Source organism: Parasteatoda tepidariorum, chromosome 4, assembly GCF_043381705.1.
Source record: "Parasteatoda tepidariorum isolate YZ-2023 chromosome 4, CAS_Ptep_4.0, whole genome shotgun sequence".
Lineage (NCBI taxonomy): Eukaryota > Metazoa > Arthropoda > Arachnida > Araneae > Theridiidae > Parasteatoda > Parasteatoda tepidariorum.
Window position 1 is genome coordinate 57144790 of NC_092207.1, and position 27594 is coordinate 57172383.

General features: G+C 26.4%; 1 protein-coding gene across 1 annotated transcript in view; it reads left to right on the forward strand.

The window, feature by feature from the left end:
- The first annotated feature begins 10300 nt into the window (after positions 1 to 10300).
- Positions 10301 to 27594, forward strand: part of LOC107440398 (runt-related transcription factor 3) — a 43559-nt gene continuing 26265 nt past the window's right edge. Inside the window, exons 1-2 of the mRNA XM_016053305.3 lie at positions 10301 to 11208; positions 24687 to 24800. Of these exons, the coding sequence (XP_015908791.1) occupies positions 10836 to 11208; positions 24687 to 24800 (487 nt within the window). The 5' untranslated portion in view covers positions 10301 to 10835. The remainder of the gene's footprint in view (positions 11209 to 24686; positions 24801 to 27594) is intronic.

The following is a 27594-nucleotide window of genomic DNA, read 5'->3' on the forward strand; positions in this document are numbered from 1 at the left end:
AACAATAAAAAAACATATTTTGTAAAAAAAATTTATGTTACGAATAGTATTAAGTAGCTGTATCATAAATAGGTCAGTGTATCAATTAAAAAATCCTGTTTGAACGATGACGTTATAATAATAATGTACGTCATTATAGTGAAAATTATAGTCTAACGAACGTCATTATAGTCTAACGAAGTAATAAACAACAGCTAAATAAAAAATTTCATGAAAAATATTTTTTTCTATTAGTTGTAATAAAATTTGTTCATAAAATTATTAAAATTCAGCTGCTAATCTTTGTACTAAAACTTTCTCACATAAAAAGAAAAAAAAACATTAAATTAACTCTGCATACTTTCATTAAAAGCCCTTACCCTGATACGAAGTCACATTAAAAGACATTTGCGTGACGTTGTTAAAGTTAGACGCACAATTTCATTAAAGCACGGGTATTTTAATTTTATTATTGCACTGATAGACGCACAATTTTATTATTGCACTGATAAAGTTGCTTTCAAAGTCAGATTCAAACTATTGCAATAATTCTCTAGTAAAATTATGAATTTTCATATTTTTGTTATTTTATTAAAAATTATTATTCTTATCACTATTATCCAGTTTTTTGTAATACATAATAGCTTTATTAAAAATAAGATACAATAATATTTACAATTTCAAGAACATTGTGAGCATAAATAATGTTTATAATAATGCATATGAATAATATAATATCTATAGAAAACTAGAGTAAAAATTTCCCACATTTATATGTACAAAAATCAAGGGAAAACTTTTCACAGAATTTGTATCAATGAAATGCCATAGGGACAAAATTTCATGCAAACAAAATGTTGCATGTTGCGCATGTACAAATGTTGTGTACTGTTGTATGTACAAATGTCGTATTATATGCAAACAAAATGTTGTATTAATCGTTCACTCCACTAGTGGTGAGCTGAGAGTCCAAGTTTGATCCTGGTAGTCGACTAAACAATCATCGTGTATATACAGCAAGCAGCACGAAAAATATGTCTTAATTGAAAGATTCCTGATTGGCTATATTACCGGTGTTGAACGGCAGACCCAATTCTGAGTTTACGACTACCAATGTTCAGTTTTATAACCTTTCAATTTTGAACCCAATCAAGAACACAAATTAACACCCGGATCAAGCATTGGGACAAATTAACCTTAGTGGAAAACTTTTTGATAGAACTACTTCTCATTTGCGTTACATGGAGAGAGAAACTTCGGAAACCTCCCACGGTTAACCTGACGGCAAGGAGATTCTAACCTTTTCTCTATCTACCACTGAGAGTATTTTATTTCAGCACTGTGGTCAGTACTATCCGGGATTTCTGATTGTTTGTGGTTTCGGATAAAGAAGTACCAGTTCAGGCACGGTCCACGTGAAAAGTACGGGGCACACCTACTAAGGCTATTAAAAGATAGAGCCCAAAACATGAGGCTGGTCATAGTATGCATGTGTAGTACAGATTAAATGCCATGGGAACAAAATGGCTGGTAGAATAAAAATTGCAGAAAATCGTGCAACTAAAATGAAATCGAAAAATTACAATTATAACTAGCATTTTGAGTAAGTTTCATTTAATCAAGATATCGCGAGACTTTGCCAACATGAAATCTTTTTAGAGTTATATATCCTCCAAACAACGCTTAGTCCTTCGATACTTTTTCCCGAACATTAATCGTTTATTTAAAATCTCATTATTTTCTTTAATAAAACAAACTGTTTGATATTGTTATGGGAAAAGTGTGCACGCTTACATGAATGAATATTTACGTTTTAAAAAATTTAATGCTGGCTGTCCGTTTATTTATGTGCCATTCAGCGATAGCATTATTTGTGCACATTGGAGGAAATATCGTGGAAATATATATAAATATAATTTAAAAAACATAATTTCCATTGTTTGTGAATGAAATCTTGTCCTGAAAGAATACAAATTCTTAAAAATAAAACATCCAATAATATGTATTATTAAACGTTTTTTAGGCATTGAATACTAATTTATAAAATATTTCAAAACAAATGTTAAATTAAAAATTAATCGATTTTCTTAAGCAACTCCTGAGAATAATAAATTCATTCCATAACAGCAGTTTACTTTTACTGTGAACTTTTAAGTTTTATTCGCTAATGAATAGTTTTCGTCCGTTATTACAAGGACAAAAACACACGTTATGGAGAATTTAATCTTGTGTTTCATTACAATTTGGTCTTGAGCATATAAATGAACTTATTTCATCTGAATGTGAATTTTTTTTAAATATTTTTTTTTTGGTTGATTTTCAGATAGAAATGTTTCGTTTTCGATTTGTCCTTTTTTTCGTCTTTTTATTGGCCTTCGTTTTCTAATGGCACGCTAACACTTTGTAATCACATGAAAATGAAAGAAAAAGTATGATTATTTCCCACACTCTTTTTTAATTCTAAAGTGATTCTGAAATTGATATGTTACCATTCCAAGAAGAAAAACTTCTTCAGAATGACCTTTTGTCAGACGATAACACAATTAACACGTTTGTATTATTATATGCTCTTTTAACACTGTTAGACAACCACTTCTTTTCTTAATATTTTCTATTAAGTAAAATTTTCATAAAACCAATGACAATTATGTGACGTGGCAAACGATATAAAACAAAGTTATTTATGCTTTTTTTAAAAAAAAAATATTTTAACTACTACTGTTAAAAATATTAGTTTAATAAATTGCAGAATAGAATTAAATCTCAGTGTCTTTTAAATCTTTAGTTATTACATGAGCTCTTTAAAATTATAAATTAAAATAAAAAATATATTCTTTTCAGCCTGATGGTGAAAGCGAAAGGGATGTAGCAAATTGGAATGTTGAATTAGAAATTTTTGAAAATCTCAGAAATTCAAACTTGATTTAAATTTAGAAATTAATGAAAAATTTAAGCAAAAAACTAAATGAATATTGTTTTTTACCATACTATTTGCATTATAATATTATTTCTGAATTTATACAAATTCTAAAAATAATTAATAATCATCATATATTTGCACAAAAAAAATGATTTTGCGTGTGAATTCTTGAAACATTTTGTTGACTTATTACTATTTAATTACATAATTATCTAAAATTAGGACTAATAATAATATTAACTAAATTGTTTCGTGAAAAATTCGAAGTTTTCTAGGAAATCAATTTCTAAAGATTAAATCCATATTATTTTGCACGTGTGATTTTTTCTTTTTTAAATTTAGTTCATTTATTTATTTTGCTCCCAAACTAATCAGCTTTATATGCCCAAACGTTTTTCAACCCCTTCAATCTAAATTTTCATTTCAGCTTAAACAGTTTTTTTTTTAATTTAAAAGATTATTATTTTAAAGTAGTACATTTTTTGGTAATTCTGTATTATTTCGTGCCAAATTTGTTTTGGTATCTTTCAAATTTATTTTTATATAATTATTGATTAAAAAGAAATTGACTAAATACAAATTTTACTAATTTCATGCTAAAAATGAGATTATACAGTCCAATCCCATTACAGTGAACATGGTTTATAGTGAACTCTCGGATATAGTGAACGAAATGTTCGCTCCCGTGCCTTGCTATACAATATTATTTTTTGTGGATATAGTGAACCAAAAGAAGAGAGGAAATTGGATATTATAAACTTTTCTTAATTGGATATTATAAAATGTCTTAGATTGATTTTTTTCTTCATTTTTTGGTAATTTTGAAATTTCTACATAAAATACATAGACCAATTTTTAAAACCATTTATTGATGGGTATGAAGCCATAAGCACTTTTTCTTGTTTGCTTCTTCTATCTCAGTTCCCCATCCCTAAATAAAAGTCATCCCTAAATTTTTTGTACGCAGGACGAGGAGTAATAAAAAATAAAAGTTAACACATTTCTTGTTACTACATATTATTTTTTTGATCATTTTGGTATTTATTTTTATTGGTCATTTATTTAAATAATGTGCAATAAAAGGGAGAAGTTCGAAAAAATTTGTTAAAATTGTTTGCAGTACGGATATAGAGAAATCTCGGTTATAGTGAACCGAAATTTCGGTCCCTTTAAGGTTCAGTAAAGCGAGGTTTGACTGTATTTAAATTTGAATCATTTCAAGTTTATTAATGTTATTAAAATTTATTTTCAGATTTGTCACAACGGTTGACGGGATAATTCCTAAGTACCCATTCCTTTAACTTAGTATAACTTGCATTTGCATTATATATATTAAAAAAAAATATTATAATACGGTTTTAGATTTTTCTTCTTAGCACTATAAAAATTTTGTCTTTTAACAGAATTGACTACACTTTTTTCCGGGGCCGGTCACTAACATGACCTCGAATTGAGGAATTTGATCCAGGAATCCACGCCACTGATCTGGACGAACTTGTATGGAAGTTTTTCTCTCTATGTATTCCTTCACCATTGTTAATATTGAAACAGGAAAAAAAATTAAAATGTGTTTGTAATGAAAACAAATAAATAAAAAAGTTAATAAACAATCCTGATCACTCCGGAGCCACTTTAACCTAATTAACATGAATATATGAGGAACCAAAGTAATTCTCGAGGAACTTACAACAAGACAATAGCATGGAACAATGCCTTAAATGAGCGTCGCAACAGAAATGTTTGGTCTCGAATGATACTCCATGTCCGATTTGGAAGCATGCCACAGATAACTGTCGGTGTCTGAGAATTTATCGTCCTGGAATTGTTGTTTTGGCAGACGATCAACACTTTTCGAAGGATGACATTGCTATCATTAGAGAACGCGATGCTAGGAATGAATGACACTTTTTTTCAATTATTTTTAAAGAACTAATTTTCCTGCCGAGAACTTGGAAAAAAATATGGGTTTCCCTTTAAATTGTCGTAGTACAGCTGGCAAAGAAATTGAAACACCCACGTTTAACGACGAATATCGAAACATAAACATTTTTATAATTTAGGAGAACTGTATCGAATTGCTTCCATTTTCAACAAGCTTACATTTGTAATATTTTTAAAGTCATCATAGGTGTGAGAGCTATTAATGGAAATAACCATGTTTGTTTGTTAAATTTCTTTTAAGGACAATGTGCAGAATACAGAAAATTTATACAAGCTTTTTTATTAGTAATATTTCTTATTTTTTCTCTGATTTAGACAATGTATAATCAGCATTTTTAACGAGGTTTATGTCTTTCGCTCAAAACAATAATTGCATAAAAAAAAAGAATCGGAGTATTTCGATCCTAGGCTCCGATGAACCCCACCGAGTACATACGATACACGTGCTCGTAAAATCTGGGAAATCAAAAGTCCTGTGGTCAATTGATGAGCAGTACTTCCACGCCACGGGTATTGAATTCTGACAAAAATTTCCTTCCTCTTCTGATCTATGAGATGGCCTCACGATTGAGTGGTGCTGCCATCTATCCGGGAGGTTCTGAGCTAAAACGTACTTTCACCCTTGCAGTACTGTCTTATCAAATAATTCCTGACTATTAATTCGCAAAGGACCAATAACTGGGAAGCTTGACTTGTCCAAGTGTCATTAGAAACAACAACATGAATGACGAAGAGAAGACGTTTAAAAGAAAATAAATTATTTACTATTTTACATAAGATTTATTACATAGATTGAAAAATTGTATTTATACATCACAAATAGAAAAAATCATTAAAAAGTCGAAACATGATTTAACCGAACTACGCATATATTTCAATTTGTGTATTTCCAGAGCAATACAAAGTTTAAATAACTTCAAAGGACCCTAAAATTAATCAATGGACATTTAAATTAATAATAAACTAACTTCCTAGCCATTCGCATTTTATGTTTATCCATAACTATACTAAGTCGTTGTTACACTAATCATTTAAAAGTAAGTTTGTGAAACATGAAAAATTGAATATATTCTGAACTACTGATAAAATAAATATTTATCATAATTAATAAATATATTTAGTAATTTGATGCATACAAAAAGAATTAATAGCTTTTTATGAAATAATATGACTTAAACAGGTTGAGAGTATAATGATAACACAAAAATAATAATAAAAAAGCACTTTGTTTATATATTTCTCATTATTAAGCTTTTAAGATATCTGCGTCGATGCTTGTCACAGGTTTTACTCAATTAATCTAATGTAAGGACTGTGAAATACTTTGTTTATACGAAGCTGTTATCAGAAAGCACGCGAGGAAGCAGATGTGATGAGTTAACTAAAAAATAAACTGATAAATGCGGAAAAGAAAGATAATAAATTATTCTACTTTCGCTTTCAAAAGACACTTTGAATTTGATATTTGCCAGAGTAATTGTAGTAACGAATTGAACAATCGTAATTACTATTCATAATTTCTCACACACAATCATTAAAGATTTTTATTTTTTAAAGAAACGTTTATATTTGCAAGATGGGAAGTAGCATAAAATAAAAATCTATTCGGGGTATGCAATTCATTTATAAGCATTTGAGAATTTTGATTAATTCTAAAATTTACTTCTATTTTTTTTTACTACAAATGTAGTAATATACGAGCATCCCTATATTAATATGTATGTAAAACAATTTTTAAATTGAAAAAAGAAACACAATTTTAGGAATATTACATTGACGCATTTTGGAATTTTTTTCTGTAGGTTTTATTAAATTAAATAAGCTTCTTTAGCTCTAAAAAACATCAAATTATTAAAAATTGAAAAATTATTTTGTGTTAAAATTAGGAGGAAAACGTGTTGCTAAATCTTTTATTAAGGTTTCTTTGAAATTATTACACTTGTGTTTTAGACACTGAGGAGGATTCTAATTCATAGAACCGATAATATGGTGAGCCGATAATATGGTGCGTCCATTAATGCACCCTTATTCATGTTTTATTCACGTGACGCCTTAAATGTCCATGGGATAATTGTTACAACGTAGTTAACCATATGACACAGTAGATGAAAAACTATGCTACTTTATCTTTCAAATTCATTTTAAGAATCAAGGAATATCTAACGTTATTATTGCGTTTTTGTTAACGCTTATTTTCAAAGCTCAGTCGCCAAGGGAAAAAAAAGACATAGTTTAAGTGCCTTATACTTGAAGCAATGCTATGATTTTAAACTATCTATATAATCTTGCCGTGAAGAATTATCTGGGCTTTAGAACAGACAAATAACTTAAATTAATATTTTTTAAAAACCGCCAAGTTTGCAACATTTTCTCTCCTAGATGAAAATTATCAAAATCACTGCATTATTCTCAATTTTTGCAAATTCTTGGAGTAAGTTTTTAAATTTCAAAAAATTGGGCCATAAATGCCTTTTATGAGTGCTGTGGATTTTATCCATTTTGAAGTTTTGTGCCATTTTCAAAATAAGCGTAGACAGCGCTGGTTTATATAAGGCTAATCCTGACCATTCCAGAACCCAAACCCAATTCAGAACACAAGGGAACTTCTGAATCAAGTATTGGGAGATTTTAGCCTTCGTGGTGAACTTTTTGATGGAACTACAGTGATCTCTCACTTATGCACCACCTCTTTTATGCGCCTTTTTCATTTATACGACGATTTTTATAGGTCCCAGTACATTACATAGGAAAATTATGATAAACGTCCTTCGTTTATGCGTCGCTCTAAAAATAAATTTTTCAATTATGCGCCGAAATTTTAGGCTAGCATTTTAATTCTTTAATCCTTTAAATACTTTTTCTTTTTAAAATTTTTTTTTTTAAATTAAAAATGAAGAAAATGAGTAATCCTTGTTACAGATAAAAAGAAATATATGTTGTTAGATCCTATTGAATTTGCTTCCCCCTTGACCTTTTCATTTTTGCTGTTTCTTTAAAGACATTCTTTCTAAAATTTTGAATAGGGTGTCTTATCTGTTACACCAACAACAATGAAAGCCCATTGATCTTTTAGAAAATGACCATTCCTCTTGTCCAGAGGTTGGTTTTTCTCCCATGCTGTTTTCTAGAAAAAGAAGACACCTGGAATACGAAAGATGAAAGAGACCGCGATCACTTACTTGCAGTCAGAAGGACATTATGAGTACATAAAAGGAGGGGATCTGTTTAGTGAGGGAAGTACTTGAACAACTTATTGTGCAGCATATTATGACGTCAAGTATTTTTCTTAGAAATTTATCATGTGATGTTTCACCCCCTCCCACAAAACTCACATTTTTTGTGAAGAACTGTTCATTTATATCTAACTAAAACTTGTGAATGATGAGAACGTGGTGGATGATACTGACGAGATGCTAAAGTTCCTCCAAATCACACAGCAGTATTGGAAGCTTTGGACACTATTCCTGATTATTTACACTTTAATTTTGCTTCTGAAGCTCCCCCTTATCCCATCTATATGAACTGGAAAAAACTGCTATTGAATAACGTTGGCAAAAACAAATACAAACATGTATTAAGATTATTTTGTAAGAAAATAAATTGTCTTAAGGTATGTTAAATTTTTTCTTTGTTTAATTATAGAAAATACCAAAACAGTATAAATATTAACATTTTATCTTTAGAAACATATTTATTCATATTGTCACCGCAATTTACGTTGCGTTTTAGAATTTTGAAGTTTTTCACTTATGCGCCTCTTTCACTTATGCGCCTCTTTCACTTATGCGCTTTTTTCTCTTGGCCCCTTACACCGGTGCATAAGTGAGAGTTCACAGGCATTTGCGTAACATGAAGAGTAAAATCACGAAAACCTTCCACGGTTAACCTGAGTTGTCATTGTGATGGACTAGGGTTTGGTCCTTAGCGGTGGATTGAAGCTCACCCAGCTTCAGATCGATGGGCATCAGCCTGTCTAGGAAGTAAAATTGGCCTGTGTACAATGTTGACCTCGTAATTGCCACAATCATGCTGTTGGTCAGGAATAATAAAATTCACTATTCCCCTGTCGTCTCAAAGGAAATGCTTTATTTTTTATATTTATTTAAAATATGATTCTCTTAGGCTCAAACACAAGATTGTTTAAGTTTTAATTATAGTTATTTCAGACAAAATGTCTTCAGGTAAATCTTTTAAGGATTAATTTGTTATTGAACCCTTTGTTTTATTATACATATAATATAATATAATATAATATAATACATACAATTATTTTAATTCCTAAAACTCATTTTCATTGTTATCACGTGTTTATTAATTGAATTACGTGATTACAATACATATCTTAAGAGCGTCTTTACAATTTAAAAAAAATCTTAATCTGAGTCAGATTAACTGTTAATAACTCCTTGATACAATAACTTATGTTTTGGAATAAAATGTTTCGACAAATACATGAGGTACTTTGTATTTCTGGAGCCTGCGTTAATTTCTTTTAATCTGTTTTATTTTATTTTTCAAATTAATCTTGCATTGATAGAATTTTTTTTAAAGAAAATATTGATGAAAACAAACTTATAAATAAAAACATAGAAAAAATTAATATCAATAAACACGATCTCAATGTCGCAGAAAAATAAATATTAAAATTTGCATGATGATTATTATTTGTAATCATTTAATATTTTTTTTCTTCTTTTATTAGAAAAAAATTAAATTAATACTTTTTTTTCCACTCTTTTATGAGAAAAAAATTAATTAAATTACTTTTTACTGATCAAGATATTATCAAGAGATAATCATACAAGGTTCTTAATAATTTTAATTTCTAATCTGCGTTGGCAAAAATACTGTTGAAAAAGCGTGAGTAGATTATTCCGTAACGCCTTTCAGAAGAACGCGACTGACGAATCGCCCTTCTGAAGAAAATAATATAACAAATAAAACACCACGACTTTATGAATGAAAGGAGTATTGCGTCATTTTACGCTACCACGTGGCTACTCAGAAAGCGGGAAACGTAGAAAACAGGTAACTCGGCGTTCTTGGTTGTCTTGGGAACAAGCCAGGGATGATGTCATATCCGGCGCCTTTAGAAAGACCAAACAAAATGTCTAATCACGACTGCAAAGTTGCTTAAAACAAATAGTGCGACTTTGAAAAGTATCTTTTTCACCATTGTTACTTCATGCTCTTTGTTTAACAATATTGATATGTTTCTAATTATTAAACAATGCCTTTTTCACTCAGATCGTTAAATAAAAGAACATCTTTTTGAGAGGCTCTGAATGCTCTTCCGCCGCATTTAAGTAGTTCGCGGAAGAATACTAATGGAGTTTGCTTCACAGAACCGGCTTGAAGATGATAACAGGAGAGCGTGCAATATTTCTCAGTATTTTGTCATTGCGTAATATTTGACTACCTCCAAGCGCTTTTTATCTACGTTATATTCAGCATGCCTTCAAATCAAAACTGAATTTTGCGGATGCTAGGTGACAAATTTGAATCGTCTGCGGTTTCATATAAGAATTCGAATTTATTAGTTGATCATCGATACGATTTTATTCGAATTTTATAGCGTGTCAACTTAAATTATTTATTTTAATTTATTTTATAAAATTTAAATACCTTTAAATAAAAAAATAAACAAAAACCGTGGTTAAGAATAAAAATTACAGCAGACGATTTGTGTTTTTAACCGATATTTCCTGAAGGAGTTTGTTTACTTTTTTATAAAGTAACTCTGTGTGACAACTGTCACCAAGCAAATATTTTTTATACATTTATTTAGAGAGCACCGGAAGTGTAAACAGAAAAAGTCACGTGCCACCTTTGTATGAGTGGGTTGGCACACGGCGCCTGATCCCTCCTCGAACAAAACCACAAAACAAAACGAGCATCAAATTCGTCTGCCGTGATTTTTCTTCGAGCTGTGTGTAGTTTGTGGTGAGATTTTACAACTCGAATGCTACCGGCTTGAGCCGTGTGTGTGACCACAATGCATCTGCCCGCCGAGCCGGTCAGTACTTGCGGATACGGACTCATGAGCGGCGGCGACTCGAGCCGTCCCACCGCTGTGAAATCATCTCTGGCTTCTGTTGCCGAGACTGTTACAAGCGGCGAGGAACTTGTGAAAACGGGCAGTCCGTGTTTCATGTGTACAGCTCTACCGTCCCACTGGAGATCGAACAAGACCTTACCGGTAGCCTTCAAAGTTGTTTGTTTGGGAGATATACCGGACGGAACGGTGGTGACTGTGTTTGCGGGGAATGATGAGAACTTTTGCGGTGAACTCCGTAACTCCACGGCGACTTTCAAGAACAGGGTCGCCAAATTCAATGATCTGAGATTTGTTGGCAGAAGTGGAAGAGGTAAGCAAAAATCTCTATTATAAGAATGATTACTAATAATTAATTTTATGTATTTGTTATATTTTTAATGATGTATTAATAACAGGGAACCCTTATATTTTTAATACAATTAATTATCCTTATTAATTACTATATAAACAGCCACGTAGCTGAGTAGTAATATTTGTGATCCAAATATTTTTTTTATGAAAGTTCTAATTATTTATATATACATATAATAATAATATTATTTGGGGGGAGGGAACCCCTCAAACCCCCCTCAGCTACGTTCTATATATAACTATTATATTAATTCACTATAAATTTTTTTTTATTATTATATTGATTCTCTTATAGTTTTATGTATTAGAATTATGAGTGATGTAATAACTGTTACAATTAATGATTTTAATCATTAATTATGTAATTAATTTCTATGTATTGATATTGTTATTAGTAATTCTATGAGTAAGAACTATTTTTTGCGATGCAATGTCAACAAGGCGTACTTATGCTTTTAAGAATTTTTTATTCATTTTTTTTATTTTATTACAATTATGAATTATTTAATGCATAGAAATGAGATAATGTATCCATTTAGTGATATTATTTTAACGAAATATATAACTTCTATAAATTTAATTTTACATAAATGTATAATTTTTCAATTCCATTAAGTACCATTAAATATCTGTTTCACTCAGTTCGATAAAGTTTGAAAAATATTATTAAATTTACAATAATCTTTTTATTAATCAAATCTGTGATGGAATTTATATAAATAAAATTAAATATATGCTATATTTTTCACTCAGTTTGTAACATGTAAATATAAATTAAAATAATTAATAAAATTTTAAAATATTAACATAAATATTGAATTTAAAATGTGTTTAGTTCTTACTGTTTTGTTATATTTTTTATTATTATTGTTTTTTCGAGCATTAGAAGCTTTACTATTATCAGCTTTTTTTGCAATCATAATTAAACATTTTGCAACTGTTTATTGAAATATAGATATTAGGATTATACATAATTAAAATAATGGGTTAATTTTTTTTAACAAATGCAATATATTTAAAAAAAATTGTAGTAAGGTTTTTGTAAAAATTGTTTGGAAGATATTGCTAAGTCTTTATGAACACCCTGTATATCAAAAAAACGTTTTCAGATATATGTGGCTGTTCTCAACTTACTTGAAACTCTTGTTGAAAGAAGTTATAGTTAATCTGATAATGAACATAAAATGAATAAAGCATATTATGTAATCTATATATTTTTCTAGTCACTTAAAGCCATTTTATCTCCCCAAATAAAGAAATTCAAAATGGAATCATTTGTTACAAGAGAGATATCAATTATCAGTGATTCACTATTTAGTTCTACTCTCTTTATATCAAGTAATTCGATTAAGTTTATTAAGTTATTGTTGAGAACTAAACTATAATTATGAATTTTGCCTCTACCTAATGTTAAAGTATCTTAAACAAAATTTTTCCTTGATGTTAAAACAATGCAATTTTATCCTTTAATATTGTAATAATTTATATATTTTTTTAATGTTTAAATAACTCATATACTTTCTTTAACGTTAAAGTATGTGTAATATGTTAGATAGAAAAGCATGTTAAAATTAGCTCTTAAGTTTTGCTTAATTTATGCAATTTAAAGCAATTATGGCAATTATTTATTTAGCCAGAAAAGATTAATATTTGAAATTAGTAAATGATTTTTTGTTTGTGATTATATTTATTAACATACCCATATTTATATATTAAAATCCCGAAGGATGACAGCTGACAAATACATTGCAATTATTAATACAACTACTATTTCTATAGGTTGCCCACGGAATAAGAAAATAATCAGGAAATTTTTTCAACCTAGAAAAAATCAGAGAAATGTCGGGGTATTAAATTAAAATTCCCTAAAAATCAGGGGAAATGAATTAATTTGAGTTTGAGATGTATATAATATCAATCCAATATTTTTTTTAAAAAATAAATATAATAAATAAAAAATAATTAAATAATATTTTAAACTCTTATAGCAAATATAAGTGTTTCGTAATAAAATTAATATTTTATTACGAAAATATTAAGAATAAAATTAATATTAACATTTATTACCTGATAAAAATTGAAGAAATTTGATAAAAATCAGTCCGGAAAAGGCAGGTTTACTACTAATTATTTGTGACCAACCTGTTGTAACAAAATAGCCAAAATTTAATTAACCAAATCTTATATTTAACTTAATAGTCGTATGAGCTTCACCACTTCATGATCCAGATATCAACACGATGGTATTCCTTAGGCCGATAAAGATTTTGTTTCATGACCTCGTATATGGACTCAATGTTTTAATGTTGAAATATACTGTAAAAAAAATCTATACTTCTGCACTGTTGAAATATACTCCTGCTTAATTCAATTAATTTCCATTATTTAAACTGCATTTAAAAGGCAGCTATGGTTTACTAGTTCGGGGAGTGTTATTTCATATTTTTATTTATTTATATTTATTTATTTTTCCATACAAAAACGAAAAAAAAACTTGCCTTGAATTGTGTGTTACAATTTGCACACAGAGTGCCAGATACCAAGTTTTACAATGCAAAACAAGATTCTTCTTAGATCAAAAACAAGATCTATCTGTCAAATACCACACATAATGAGGGGGAAAATCTTTACTTAACATCAATCATAATTTGAAAACTAAAATTTTTACTTTATCACTAAGTTAGTTTTAAGTTGAGCTTTGTTAGTATATCATTACGACCACTATTATTACTTAAAAACTGCATTGTTTGCACCGTTTTGCAGTATAAAGTTTCTGCAACCTTAATTGGGGCTAAATTTAATGATCGTACTTCTTAAAATAGATTACTATATATATTCTGGTTTAATTTGAACGAAAATATGATTCAATTTCGCACCTTATTAAGGTCTCAGCAAATTTGCATTGTACGAATATAACGGTATAGGTTAATTTGAGTTTTCTGAGAGTATTAGTAACGAATTACAATATCTGGGAAAATAAAGTTATTGCTCCTCACAGGTTAAAAAGGTGCAAGTCTATAGTCTACTCCAAAACGACAAACCCTCAATAGCATGACTGGAAAGTAAACAAATACGAGGTTTTTAATTAAAACACCTAATATAACTTTATGAATGAAACTATGATTTCAAATCTTTAATTTTATGTAATTTGTAAATTTAAATATCCCTCTAATGTATTCTTTTTCCTTTCTTAAAAAATTATACCCTTTAAAATTTCTCTGCTTAATTTTAAGTTATTTTTTATGCTATTCATGTAATTTTTTTAAATAAATTATCCTAAATTAGTGAAATATTATACGAATAATTTTAATTAAATTAACGATACCAACTATTAAATAATGAAGTTATAATCGCAATATTTCACTCTTTGAAAATTCGGTTAATCAAAATATCGTTCATTCGGGATTTGTTGAAACAACGATAAAGTGTTATGTTTATTCACTCTATCCAATTTAAAAAGGATTACTTTCAATAATAATATAATTAAACAGGCTCCAATAATTTTAACAATATAGATTCAGTAGATCAACAATTAAATTGAGAGTTTTACTTTTTACAATTTTATTATTATTATAATATTTAAATTTTGAACCAAACAGACTAACAAAGTGTTATAAGTTCTATTAGAGTTATTAGACAACATATCATGATTACTAATTATTTTTTATCAGACAATTTTAAACCTGCTTATGTCACTCATTTTCTCAAAGTTATTTGGTTTTAGAAGCAGTATTCTATATCATATGATTCATACTTTTTGATTTATTGTTAATAAATAAATAATATTTCAGTATTCTCATTATTACTTTATAGATATTCTAATAAGACCTTGATGTGAAAATTATATTAATAAATCACACACTTTATTAAAATTATTATATAATATATAATTAATTGATAATAATATAAATAAAAATTACATTAATAACTATAATTAATTATTAATTGAATCGTCATTTGTTATATTTAGTAGCCTTGTGACCGGTGGTGATCGTTAATTTTGCCCTGTACATTTTCAATAAAAAATATTTTGCGATTAGTTTTCAAATTTCGCATAACATACAAAAAAATGCTATGGACTAATTTCTTACCCCAAAAAATACATTCTTATGCGATATTTTATTTTATATCTGAAATTAAAATTTAAAACAGTTCTAAATTCGCCAAGTATAAAATTTAGAAATTAATGCATTGAAGTTTCAAAACTATTTGAATACGTTTAATTTAAAATGAAATTTTTTGTATTAATTTTTGTATAAGTTTCTTGAATTACTATTAAAAACTAATTAAAATGTGTATGAATTAAAATTATTATTAATTTGATGCTCAAATTGTAAATATCATATTAACTAAATAGAAGACACTAGTTGCTGTTTAGTTTTCATAAAAACTTTTGTTTCAATTAAACTCAAAGAATTACAAGTTAGGAAGATGGGGATCATTCTTTCAAGTTCTGTAATTACTTAAAAATACTCAAGCAGAACTGTCTTTATTCTTTTATTCTTTATATCTGTTAAAATTGCTGATTGTCAATGAAATACAATTTCCTAGAAGCGTGCTAACAATTTTATAAAAAAAAGTAATATTGCAGCTGATAAACTATAATAAAGTGTCATAAGATTCATTTTAAAATGCTGCATTAAAAGTTCAAAAGGTATATCACGAATGAAATTGAATAATTATATTTAAAACTATTATTTTTGAACGAGAATAATTAATAATAAGCTATTTGTAAACATCTGGGTTATATTGTTCACTGATGATAAAACTAATGATAAAACTAATAAATGATAAAACAAATTATATTAAAACTACTAATTTTGTTTTGTTTCTAATCTGGCATATATTATTAGTTGAGTGCGGTGATTCTAGTTCTAAACCTTATTCCAATTTTTCTTTTGAACTAGATAGAAAAACTTTTGATTTATTATACAGATTTTAAAAGAATGCAATTTAAGATAAATTTAGAAAATGTATTTAAAAAAAAAATTAAAATCAGTAAATTTTGAATTATGGAGATTATTGAGAAATGCGTATAGGTTTTCAACTTAGCTGGAGATTTGAATGTGTTTGTTCTGGAAAAATTTTGAATAATAGTTTTATATGTTAATTATAAATTTTTTGTTCACTAAGTCAAAATTTTACTATAATGTAAATTTTAATATAACTGTTTATTTTTCTATTAGTTTAAAAATAAATTTAGAAATGCTTCCTTTCTGTGGGAATGCTTCTTTCCTTCGTTTAACGATAATAAATGTTGTTTATAAAATTGTAATTATTTTACCTTCCAAGTATATCCTATTTTTTAAAAACATAATAAGTATCGAAATCGGATTTCAAAAATCATTATGATGGGCTCAACATCAAGTGCAGTAGACTAAACCTTAGAAGGAGCAAGAATTTTAAACAATTTAAATATTTCTATGCAATACCCTTCAAATTACAAAATAAATAATAAAATAAAATACATTTGAGTAGAAAACAACGACAAACTATAATAAATAAAAAATAGGATTTTTTTTCTTACAATTTGTAAATAACAAATGATTATTTGCAAAACAACAAAAGATTATTCACAAAATAGCAAATGATAAGTCTCAAAATAACAAATGATGATTGCCATTGATGAATTTCGTAAAATACTTGTGTGCCAATTTTTGATTATAGCTTTGAGAATATTATAAGCATCTTTAATTTTCAAAAAAAATTTACTACTTAAAATGTAACAGAAGAAGTATTATTAATACCTCTATTATATAGTTATAAATAGAAGTATAATTATTAATACCCAGTAAAAGATACATTTTTGGGGTTCATTATTGTATTTAAAACATAACGCTTTTGTATAGTTTAATATGATCAGGTAAGCAATAAATAGAAATATATGATATTCAAAGTTAGATAATCTTACAGAAGAACCAACTTTTTCATTTCACTTATTTTACAAGTTTGTTCATTAAAACTTAATTTTTGAATCAAAATGAATGTTTTATTTAAATATCTAATTTTAAAATGAAATTTACTATCATTTAACTTTTTCATTTAAATCAAATTTACTTATTTAATACTGAAATAATGAGCAACAACATTTATACCAAATTTGCCGTCTGTTAGTTTAAAAAATTTATTAAAAATCAGTCGATAATTGTTATACATAGTCTTTTGTGCATTGATTCAATTTCCTTAAAAAAATAAACCAATAATTTTAATTTTAGTAATCAATATTTTTTTGAAATTTTGAACTTTCAAATATGGTGTAAGAAGCCTTGAATTATATAAATCTATTTTGAATTTAGTAAATTAGTTTTCAAACTTTGTGCAAAAGGCTGACCGAATACAAATAAAAAGTATAAATGAATGATTATACAAGTGGTGGTAGTTATTAATTAAAAACATTAACTTATGTTTATTTCTATTTTAGTTACGGTATTCAATTTTAATTAAATAGTTGTATACATTAAAGTATCTTGCAAGTCTGTGAGATAAATACACATTGTTATAGGCAAATAAAACAGTTCATGAGTCTACAGAGTTAAGTTATGTCAATACAATGGTTAATATGAGTACAATATGAAATAATTGAGTTATATAACCGGAAAAGTTTATATTTAAATATGCTGAAACTAAGCTTAATTAGTATTGTGCTTATTTGTGTGCAAATTATGCTGGAGAAAGCTTATGAATACTAAATATATAAAGTATTATTTATGAATTCTATTTGCAAAAACATAATTTCTTTTCAATTTATAAATTATGTGTATTCAATTTTCAAAAAATTTAAATATTTTTTTACATTTTTTACATTAAATTTGAATTTTCTTAAAAACTAATCATCGCATAAAAAAGTTGTGTTTAACATTATGAATTAAAATGTAGTTATAAATAAAAAAAGATTTTTTTTTAATTCTTAAAAAATGGTTATTTTTAAGTCCAAATATATTGCACATTATTAAAACTTATAAAAAAGAAATTAAACTTGAAGCTGGCATACATTTTTTACACCTTTAAAAAATCATACAAGCGTTAATTTCTATTTTTACAATAAATAGTTATTACAGTATAATAACTTAAAAATGGATAAACGAAAAGTTTTATTGTGCGTGCTAAACTTTCTAAAAAGAAAAAACTTCTTACAACATTATTAAATTCCATTTTTAAAAATACCCAGTTGGCAAATTTTCCTAGTTTGTTTGCTAGTTTAAAATGTATGCAGAAAATAAATGTCTCAAAATGTAACTATATAAAATAAAATTTAGAATTATGAACAGGAATAGGAATTTATTTGAAACTAAATCATTTTCGAAAAGAAAATTAAAGAAACAATGATTTATTTTAATTAACAATGATTTATTTAATATTTTGCTTGATTTAATATCAAATAATGAATTATCAACAAAGCAAATTCAGTCTGTTGTCGATGTATTCAAAACCTACTTCCATTTTAAATTTATATAATATTGTAAAATTTAAAGGAAAAATATAACCATTGAAACTTCATTTCGATTTATAAATACCGAGATATTTATGAATTTTTGGTGTTTTCCCAAATTTATAAATATCCAAAAAGTTAAACTTATAAAAATGAATGCCTTTAAAGCATTTCTATGATACTCGTGGCTTTGTTTTTAGTTGCAATGTTTATGTGTACTTCCTCAAAATATTTCAATGCTTCTACAAATTTTCAAATAACAATGTAGTAAAAGGTTTCAATTTTGTTGTTGCAAATGTTGAATTTTTTTTTAAATGTTAAAAAATTTTCTACAATTTTGCAAACTTACAAACTAAAACGTGGCGGAAATAACTCTTTTAAAAAGATTTGAAGCTTATCAAAGCCAAAATACTGTAGTCCTATATAATAGAAACATTTGGATATTATTAAAACTGACTTTAGAGATAATATGAAAACTGACTTTAAACCTCATTGTAAAATTTAGGTTATATGCATATTAATACACAGAGAAAATAAATTCTGGTACAAACACAGTACTGGTATGGTAAAAATATTTCTGGTGAGAAAAAAATATTTTGCGAATCAAACCAAAATATACGGTGTTTAAACCATTCATTTTGTAATTTTTCCTTTCCTATGGCAGCGATTTATCGGTAATTCTTATTTTCAAAATTATAGTTCTTATACCACACATTTAGTAAAATATAGAAAACTGAGAAGTAAATTTAACCGAATGAATAAATTTTTTATGCCATGCTCTAAAATTTGATAAAATTATCAAACTTTACCAGTTGCCAAATTGTTTCACTCTTCATGAAACCATATTTAATTAATTTTACCATAATCATTACTAAAGCGTTTCGGTAAGAAATAATAGGTTGTTTGGTGTTCCCATAGAGCCAGAAATACGGTAAAATTTACCATATTCTAGTAATTTGAGCATATCTTTTTTCTCAATGCACAAAACAAAAAGTTGAAATAAAATCCAATTCTGTTTTAAAATAGTAGTATGGAGCAATTCATATTTTGTATTGACTTGAAGCTAATATGTTCCTAATTAGCTTCCTTTGATAAATTTTCGTTATGTTTTATTCCTATTGAGTCGGTGCCTATGAGTTAATAATTAAATTAATTTTTTTTAATCTTTTTCGATAAAGTTTAAGACACTGGTATACTATACAAACAAATCAATAAAAATGAGTCTCAAATACAAATTAGCTTTAAAAACTTAGATTCTAATTATTATTAATTTATTTGTCTAATCTAAAATTGTTCATAATGTATCAATGTTAAATTAAAATAATTGAAAAGATATAGATTTAGTGTTGGAGTTAAATATTTTTTTCTGAAATGAACACTCCTAAACTAAATGAATTTTCAAAACTTTTCATAAAGCATCGCCTAAATCAGTAATAACTAGGAAACATCATATTTATTCAAATATATTTTAATTAAAATTGAAGTATAATTTAATATTTCAATGAGTAAAACATCCTAAAATAATTAGTCGAAAGAGCAATTTAGCAGTTGAAATTGTAATTACAAGTCTTGTTATGTCTTGTTCAGTCTATGTCTCTTATTTTATAGCATAACGCATTTAAAATTACGCAACTCAATTTTCGCAGGTTTTTTTATCTTTTTTCATTATATATTTTAATAAAAATATTTTTGTATTAATATATTCGACGCATTATTAATTGTGACCTATGCTCTCTCATTAACTTCGTATCTTTAATGTTTATTTGCAATTTTAATGCTAAGGCAATTATTTTGGATGAGTAACGCAACATATGTTGTGTAAAATATAAATGTCGCTATTAGAATCGTTTATTATTATTAATCTTAGAACTGAAAAATACTCTAAACATTTTTAGGTGTTGATAATTTATCAATGTATTTTAGAAAAAAAAATTGTTATCTATTTACAGTTTTAATAATTCTAATTGGAAGTCGAAGACACGAATATAATTAGAAATATTATAGTATAGTACGAATACTTTATTATCAATTCATGCCGATAAGATATGTTTTAAATAAGTCATAATGAACATAATTTGTTATGAATTACTCAAAGGAATTTCAGTAAATGCATTTTGTATTTATTAAAAGTTTTGTAAAGTTCTTCACTATTGTTAAAGAGTTTGTCCGTTAAAATACTGTTGTACTTAAAAAAAAAATTTTTTTTTTCATTAGTATTTTCTTATAAGTATGTAACTTCTTGTAAGAATGTAACTTCTTGCATATGTTCATAATAGTAACCAAGTTTTGCTCCTTATATTCATTGTTAAAAAAATTTGTTTTTTAAATTTAAAGCTGCTATATTTTTAAATTCCATCAAATATTCCTCCGCGAAGGATAGTTTGTTTCAATGCTTGATCCAAGAGTTCCCTCTTGTCCTCTGGTTCAGGTTCAAAATTACAAGGCTAGGGATTTAAGTATTGATAGCATAAAACTCAAAGATTGCTCAACGCCGGTAATGAAATAAAAAAGCTTTATAGTATGAAATTATCCATCTTTTCTATCCACTAAAATTGATAAAAGACAGATAATCATCTAAATTGTTGTGGAAGATATCAATTGATGGCATGATATAAGCATATACATGCAATAGTTACACACGCATATTCACATATTTGTAAGAATAAATCTTTCAAATATTAACTTTTAAATATTTAAAAAGAGTAAAATTGACGAAAATGAAAAGTTATTTTCTTATAACCGCAAATTAAAAGGCATACTGATTACTCGTGTAGAAAACCACCGATTTTTTTCAATTTTGTCGCTGCATTGAGACCTTTTTTTTTTTTTTTGTTCATCATGTGTGGTTTCAAAACACACGCTTCGTAAAATACAGTAGTATTTACTTTAAAAACCCAAACTGAAAATGTGATTGTTGGAACCGCATACAAATCTATTATGCTCACTTACTCTATTTACCCTAACAAAACCGAGATAATACAATGTGTTTGTATACTCACACTTTCATTTAAACTGAACCACTGCTCACGGCTTCTTCGGTTTTCAAAAGGGTTTCGCATGTGTATATATAAGGCGGATTATATGCGTAATGTAAATCATTTAAACATGTTTGTTGGTGAATGAAGTAATCTTACCCGGTAAGTGTAAATATAATAAAGTAATGCAAATTAATTCTTATCCGTGTGTTTAGTAAGCAAGTGAACAAGTAAAAGTGAAATACCAACTTTAGTGCAGAATATTGCAATTTCATTTCACCTGAATTTGTTTCGATTTAATGTAAATTGTAAAAAATATAATTTGCTAATGACTGCTCGGAAAAAAATTCTGGTAAAATTACCTTATTTTATGGTAATTATATTTCTGTTAAAAAATATTTCAATGCTTCTGTAACGTTCAAATGACAATGTGGCAAAATGTTTCAATTTTGTTGACGCAAATGTTAATATTTTTTTTTCAAATATTAAAATTTTTTCACAATTTTGCAAACTGAAACGCTGTTGAAATACCTTTAAAAAAATATTTGAAGCTTATCAAAGATAAAATATAGTAGAAATACATAATAAAAGACCTGCAAATAATTAAAGAAAATCACTAATTTTAACAATACAAATAATATAAAAACTGACCTTTAACTTTATTGTAAAATTAAGGTTTTTATGCATTATTATACACACAGAAAAAAATCTTGTACTATCACCGTACGGTATGGCAATAACATATCGAGTTAAAAAAATCATAATTATGACTAATGAAACCAAAATACACGGATTTTAAAGCATTCATTTGGTAGTTTTACCGTTCACCAAAAATTCTGTTTTTCAAAATTATTGTTCTTATTACCACACATTTAGTAAAAAACACAAATTAAAGTTAACCAAATTTTAAAAGTAAATTTAACTGAATAAATGGTTTTTGTGCCTTGCTTTCGGGTGTTGTGATAAAATTACCAAATTTTATTACGTTTACAACATTTTATCACACATTATAAACCATATTTTTTGTTCATTATGCCAAAATCATTACCAAAGCGCTTTGGTAAAAAATTCCAAGCTTTTTAATGTTCCCATATAACCGGAAACACGGTTAATTTCACAATTCTCTAATATTTTTTAACATATTTTTTTCCTCGATGTGGAGATTTGATAAATGCTTTTAGATATTTTTACAATATAATTCAGATTTTTTTCATTTATATTTACTTTGTGTGTTATCTAAAATAAATATGTAAAGTATTCAGCTATTGATTAAAACCATATTTATTAGCATATTATTATGTAATTATATATTTATTAAAAATAGACATGTAAAGTATTCAGCTATTTTAACTGTTAAAAAAATTAATTACTACTTAAGTTATATAAGACGAATTTAATTTTCTTCTAGAGATAGATTTTAAATTCGACCAGATTAATAAATTTTTGGCTTTGAATAGATAGAAACTTTTTTTTTAAATAATATTTTGGAAAGTGATGTTCTACGAGCATAAATTGTGTACTCAAAAGGTTTGTTTAATTTTTTTAATATTTATTTTATTAACTAGCTTATAAAATGACTGTACAAAATCGGATCTTGTTGTCCGACAGAATAATGCAGCTCAGCCGCAATTAAATCAGCCGCACTTAAATCATCGTGGTCCCGACTCTAAAGTTCCCCAGCATGTGCGGTTGTAATCAAAAATCAAGCCACATTTTCGTCCTTTTCTTAAAGTTGTGGAAACTGTTAATAAACTAAAATCTAAATTTGTTAATTGGTTAAAATTTTATAGATTTTGAAAAATATATATTCATTCAAACATTCTACGAAATATTCAACAAGAAAAACAGTATTTTTCGAAGTTCATTGTTGGCAAAAATCATGAGTTTAACGAATGAATACAAAAAATCGAACCAAAATTTACCAAACAAAGCTGTGATGAAATGTATTAATAATACTTAATATTATTCAAAAACAATATTATAGTTAAAATATTTTTTACTTACTGCTAAAATGGTTAAAATTATTATTTATTTACAGCAAACTAACCACTGTATAAATAAAATCGTGTTAATTGTTATTCAAGCTAAGCACCCCTATGAATTGTAATTAAATTTCATTACTTATAAACACTAACTGCATATTTATAAGTTTGAAAGTCACTTAAATAAACTTTACGTGTTATTAAATGTATTTAAATTAACTTAAAACTAAATGGGTAAAATTGAAACGTGTTAATCAAATGGTCAATGAAAATTAAATGAAAAAATTCTAGTTTCAAGCTACTTTTATCCACTTTTATATCTTTTATTTATGAGTTTAATATGAACATCAAATAATAATTTGTATACACCTCTTTTTATTATTTCTGAAGATAAAAGGTTCATTATAAATAAAATCAAACTAAAAAAATTGGAAAAAAATTATAACCTTAAGAATACACTAATAAATTATGTTGTCTACAAAATATTTTCCACTTAAATTAATGCTATAAAAAGATATGTTACTTGAATCAAAACATTTTTTTAAAAAAAATAAATCCAGTGATTTAAATTATACCCACCGTGACTATGATTCTCCCAAAATGTACTTGGCTAAACTGTTTTTTCTTTTATTATTTTATTTAAATTAATTGAATTTACTTAAAAAAATCAAATCTAATTTTAAATCTAAATGCTAAAATTTTCATTAATATTATTAAAATTATTTCAATGTCTTACCCTGTTAAAAATTTTAAATTTAGAGGACCGTGTCATGAACATTAAAAATTTGAAGGGTTTTAAAAATTCTTCTTATTTGTCCGCGTTTAATTTTGATTTTTCCAGGAAATAATTTTTGTAATTACCTTAGCTTTATTTACTTTTTTATTATTATTTATTTATTTTGTTATTTATATTTTCTTTTATAAACAATTCTATTTACTTCCCTTGGTAATTTCAGTAAGCAAATGCTCAATCGTATTATTTGTTTCGAACTGAATCCGTCATTTTATAAAATTGTATCTGTAATAATTCTTGTATATTATTTATTTTCAGGAAAGAGCTTTAATCTGACCATTCACGTTGCAACTAACCCACCACAAGTAGCTACTTACAACAAAGCAATTAAAATCACAGTAGATGGTCCCAGAGAGCCTAGAACAAAATTACGTAAGTGATAATTTTAAAAATTTTTTTAAACACAAACTATACTATGTTTAAAAGGAAGTTATCAAAATAACATCGTTACAATATTTAAATCTCATCCCTTTTTTACATAAAATAATCTATATAAAATATTTAAAATTTATTAAAAATTTAAATCAAAGCTTTCTGATGAAGACTGGTTATCATGGACCACATTATGTTGAATATTATAAGTGAGAAATTATTAAATTTGAAAGTAATCAAAATAGACTGATCTAATGCAGGGCTAAATTTTATAAAAACATCTCTATACAGGTTTGTTTTTAGGTAGTTTGTAAGAAGTATAAACACTTTTTGGAAATAAAAAATTCAATTTATAATATTTGGCAAAGACTTTATTTTACTTTTTTTAGATTTATAGATTGTTTGTTAACCAATATTCTATAATTTTATTGCTAAAGAATTGTCTAAGTTTTATTTTTACAAAAGCAAAAACGCACACGTATATAATCAAGTTAAGTTTAAATCTTTTCTATAATATAATAAGTACTATTATATAATAAGATGTTTTATGTATATAAGATGTTATTTAGCTATTGCAAAATTGCTAATAAATCTAAAAAACCTCACTCAGGGAATTTTGTACATTAATTTTTCCGTTTGTGTATTTAAACTTTTCATCTGTTAAAAACAAGAAATTATTAACTTTATTACGTTTTACAGAAATCTTATTTTACGATTAATTTTGAAATGTTATTCAACTAATTTTTAATGTAATTCAACTTTCTTTTGTTTTATTCTGAGACTTTTGATTAAAGTGTATATCAATTATTGAGTTTAAGTTCATCCATTTACATGATTTTTATTTATATTCGATGATTTTTATATGTAATCAGAAGTTCATCTATCTCTGCTAAATTCAGAAAATTTATGAAAAAGTTAGATGAGAGATATAAAAGTTTCATGTTTCTAACTCAGTTTATAACAGCTGAATTCGGAAAACTTTTGAAAATAATTTCCTTGGAAATTATTTTAAAACTGAATTTTGTAAGGCCTTAGAACTTTTCAAGAATCTCTTAATGTGTTTGTATTGAGCTTTCTCAAAGGAGCATCTACGTGTGTAAAAGGAATCTTTTTCGCCCATTTCCTAGAAAAGAACTTTGAGTTCTTAACTTGTGTTTGTACATGCTGTTTTTCATGCCGGAAGCCATTTGGCATAAAAATGCTGGTACTTCTTCTTTTTTGGAAAGGTCAAATTAATGAGAAAAGTTAAGTTTATACAGTTGAACAACTATTAAAAATCTCACCAAAATTTATAGGTAATTGGAAAAAATGTATTTTCTCTCTGAATTTAGTGTGTAATATTAATAAGTAGTTTAAGTTGAAAAATATGAAATTATATTTTTGGACAAACCCTTTTGTTAGAAATTTCCGTGAGTTCCATGATTCAGATATAAACATAATAATAATTATAAAAACAAAAAATTTTAATGAGATAATCTATTTTGCTTTTCTTGTTTTTAGTTTTACTTTCCTATTTATTTTGTTAAATTTAACTCTGATTAAGTATTGATATCGTAACCAAATATTTCAAAACAAATTATCATAATTAAAATAGACATAAATTTATATCAGAAATAAAGCGTAAATATATTTTTTATTATTGTAAATGAGCTTGAGAATAAAATTATTATTTGAAACTGAAGCCAATCACTAATATAAATTTTAAAATAAATTCAATAAAATAAATATCTTTAAAATTAACTTTATAAATTATTTGTATTTGCTGAAGTTTCTATAAGACTTCTCAAGTATATGTATTATAAATAAGCAAAAGTAAGTTACCTTTTTGAAATCCCTTCTCGTTTTAGCTTCTAAGTAAAAATATTAGAAAATAATTTTAAAAACTAAATTTTTAATAATTTAAGATCAAGGCATTCCATAGTACTTATATAAATAGAATATTGCTATATTAAGTAAATTGTTATTCTTTTTAATTTTATGTATTTATTTTTCTTCGCCAATTAATGTATGCATTTTTTAACTCGCAATTATTTTATCAAAAATATTTAATTAAGACAATGTAATAAATTTAAAATCGACTTTTTCATAAGGCAAAAATGTAGGCTTAACTTAACAAAATTCATATTTTAGCACCATTTTTATTGTATAAACCAAATTTATATAATCATATGCTTATGATGTTCCTATGCTAGGGCAAAATTTTGCCTCTGGCCAGTAACCTGTTGTAACATTTTTACGTGTGACCACTTTTTCAAAAATTAAAAATTTTAAACAATTAAAAAAAGTGTTGATGTTAATAATGTAAGACATTTTTTGAAGCATTTTTCAAAATATGGTAAACAATTATAAGATTCTAAGCAAAGAAAATTTTTAAGAAATAATCGTGAAATTTAAGTAATTTTTAGAACATTATAAAATATTTATGATAATTCCTTATATTTTTAAAAAATAATAATAATAAAATGAACTCGGGATGGGGTGTATTTTCTATGAAAAAATGGCCCTCGGGTAGCACTGGCAGACAAATTTTTAATCACTACCGTAAAACGGGGCGAGTCTACCCATTTTTTCAGTTTGTCAACTTTCAAGTGGTCAAACTTTTGTAAATATTAAAGAAAAAGGGCTTTTAATAGGTGTTTTGGAATCGCTATTTATCCCTCTTTAAAGCTGTGAAATCGATTTTAGAAAATATTAACAGTTACGCTGTTACTGTATATTTTTATAGAACTGCTGACAAATCTCTCGTATGGGGCGAGTCTACCCATTCTACTAAAATGAATGTTAACATTGTAAA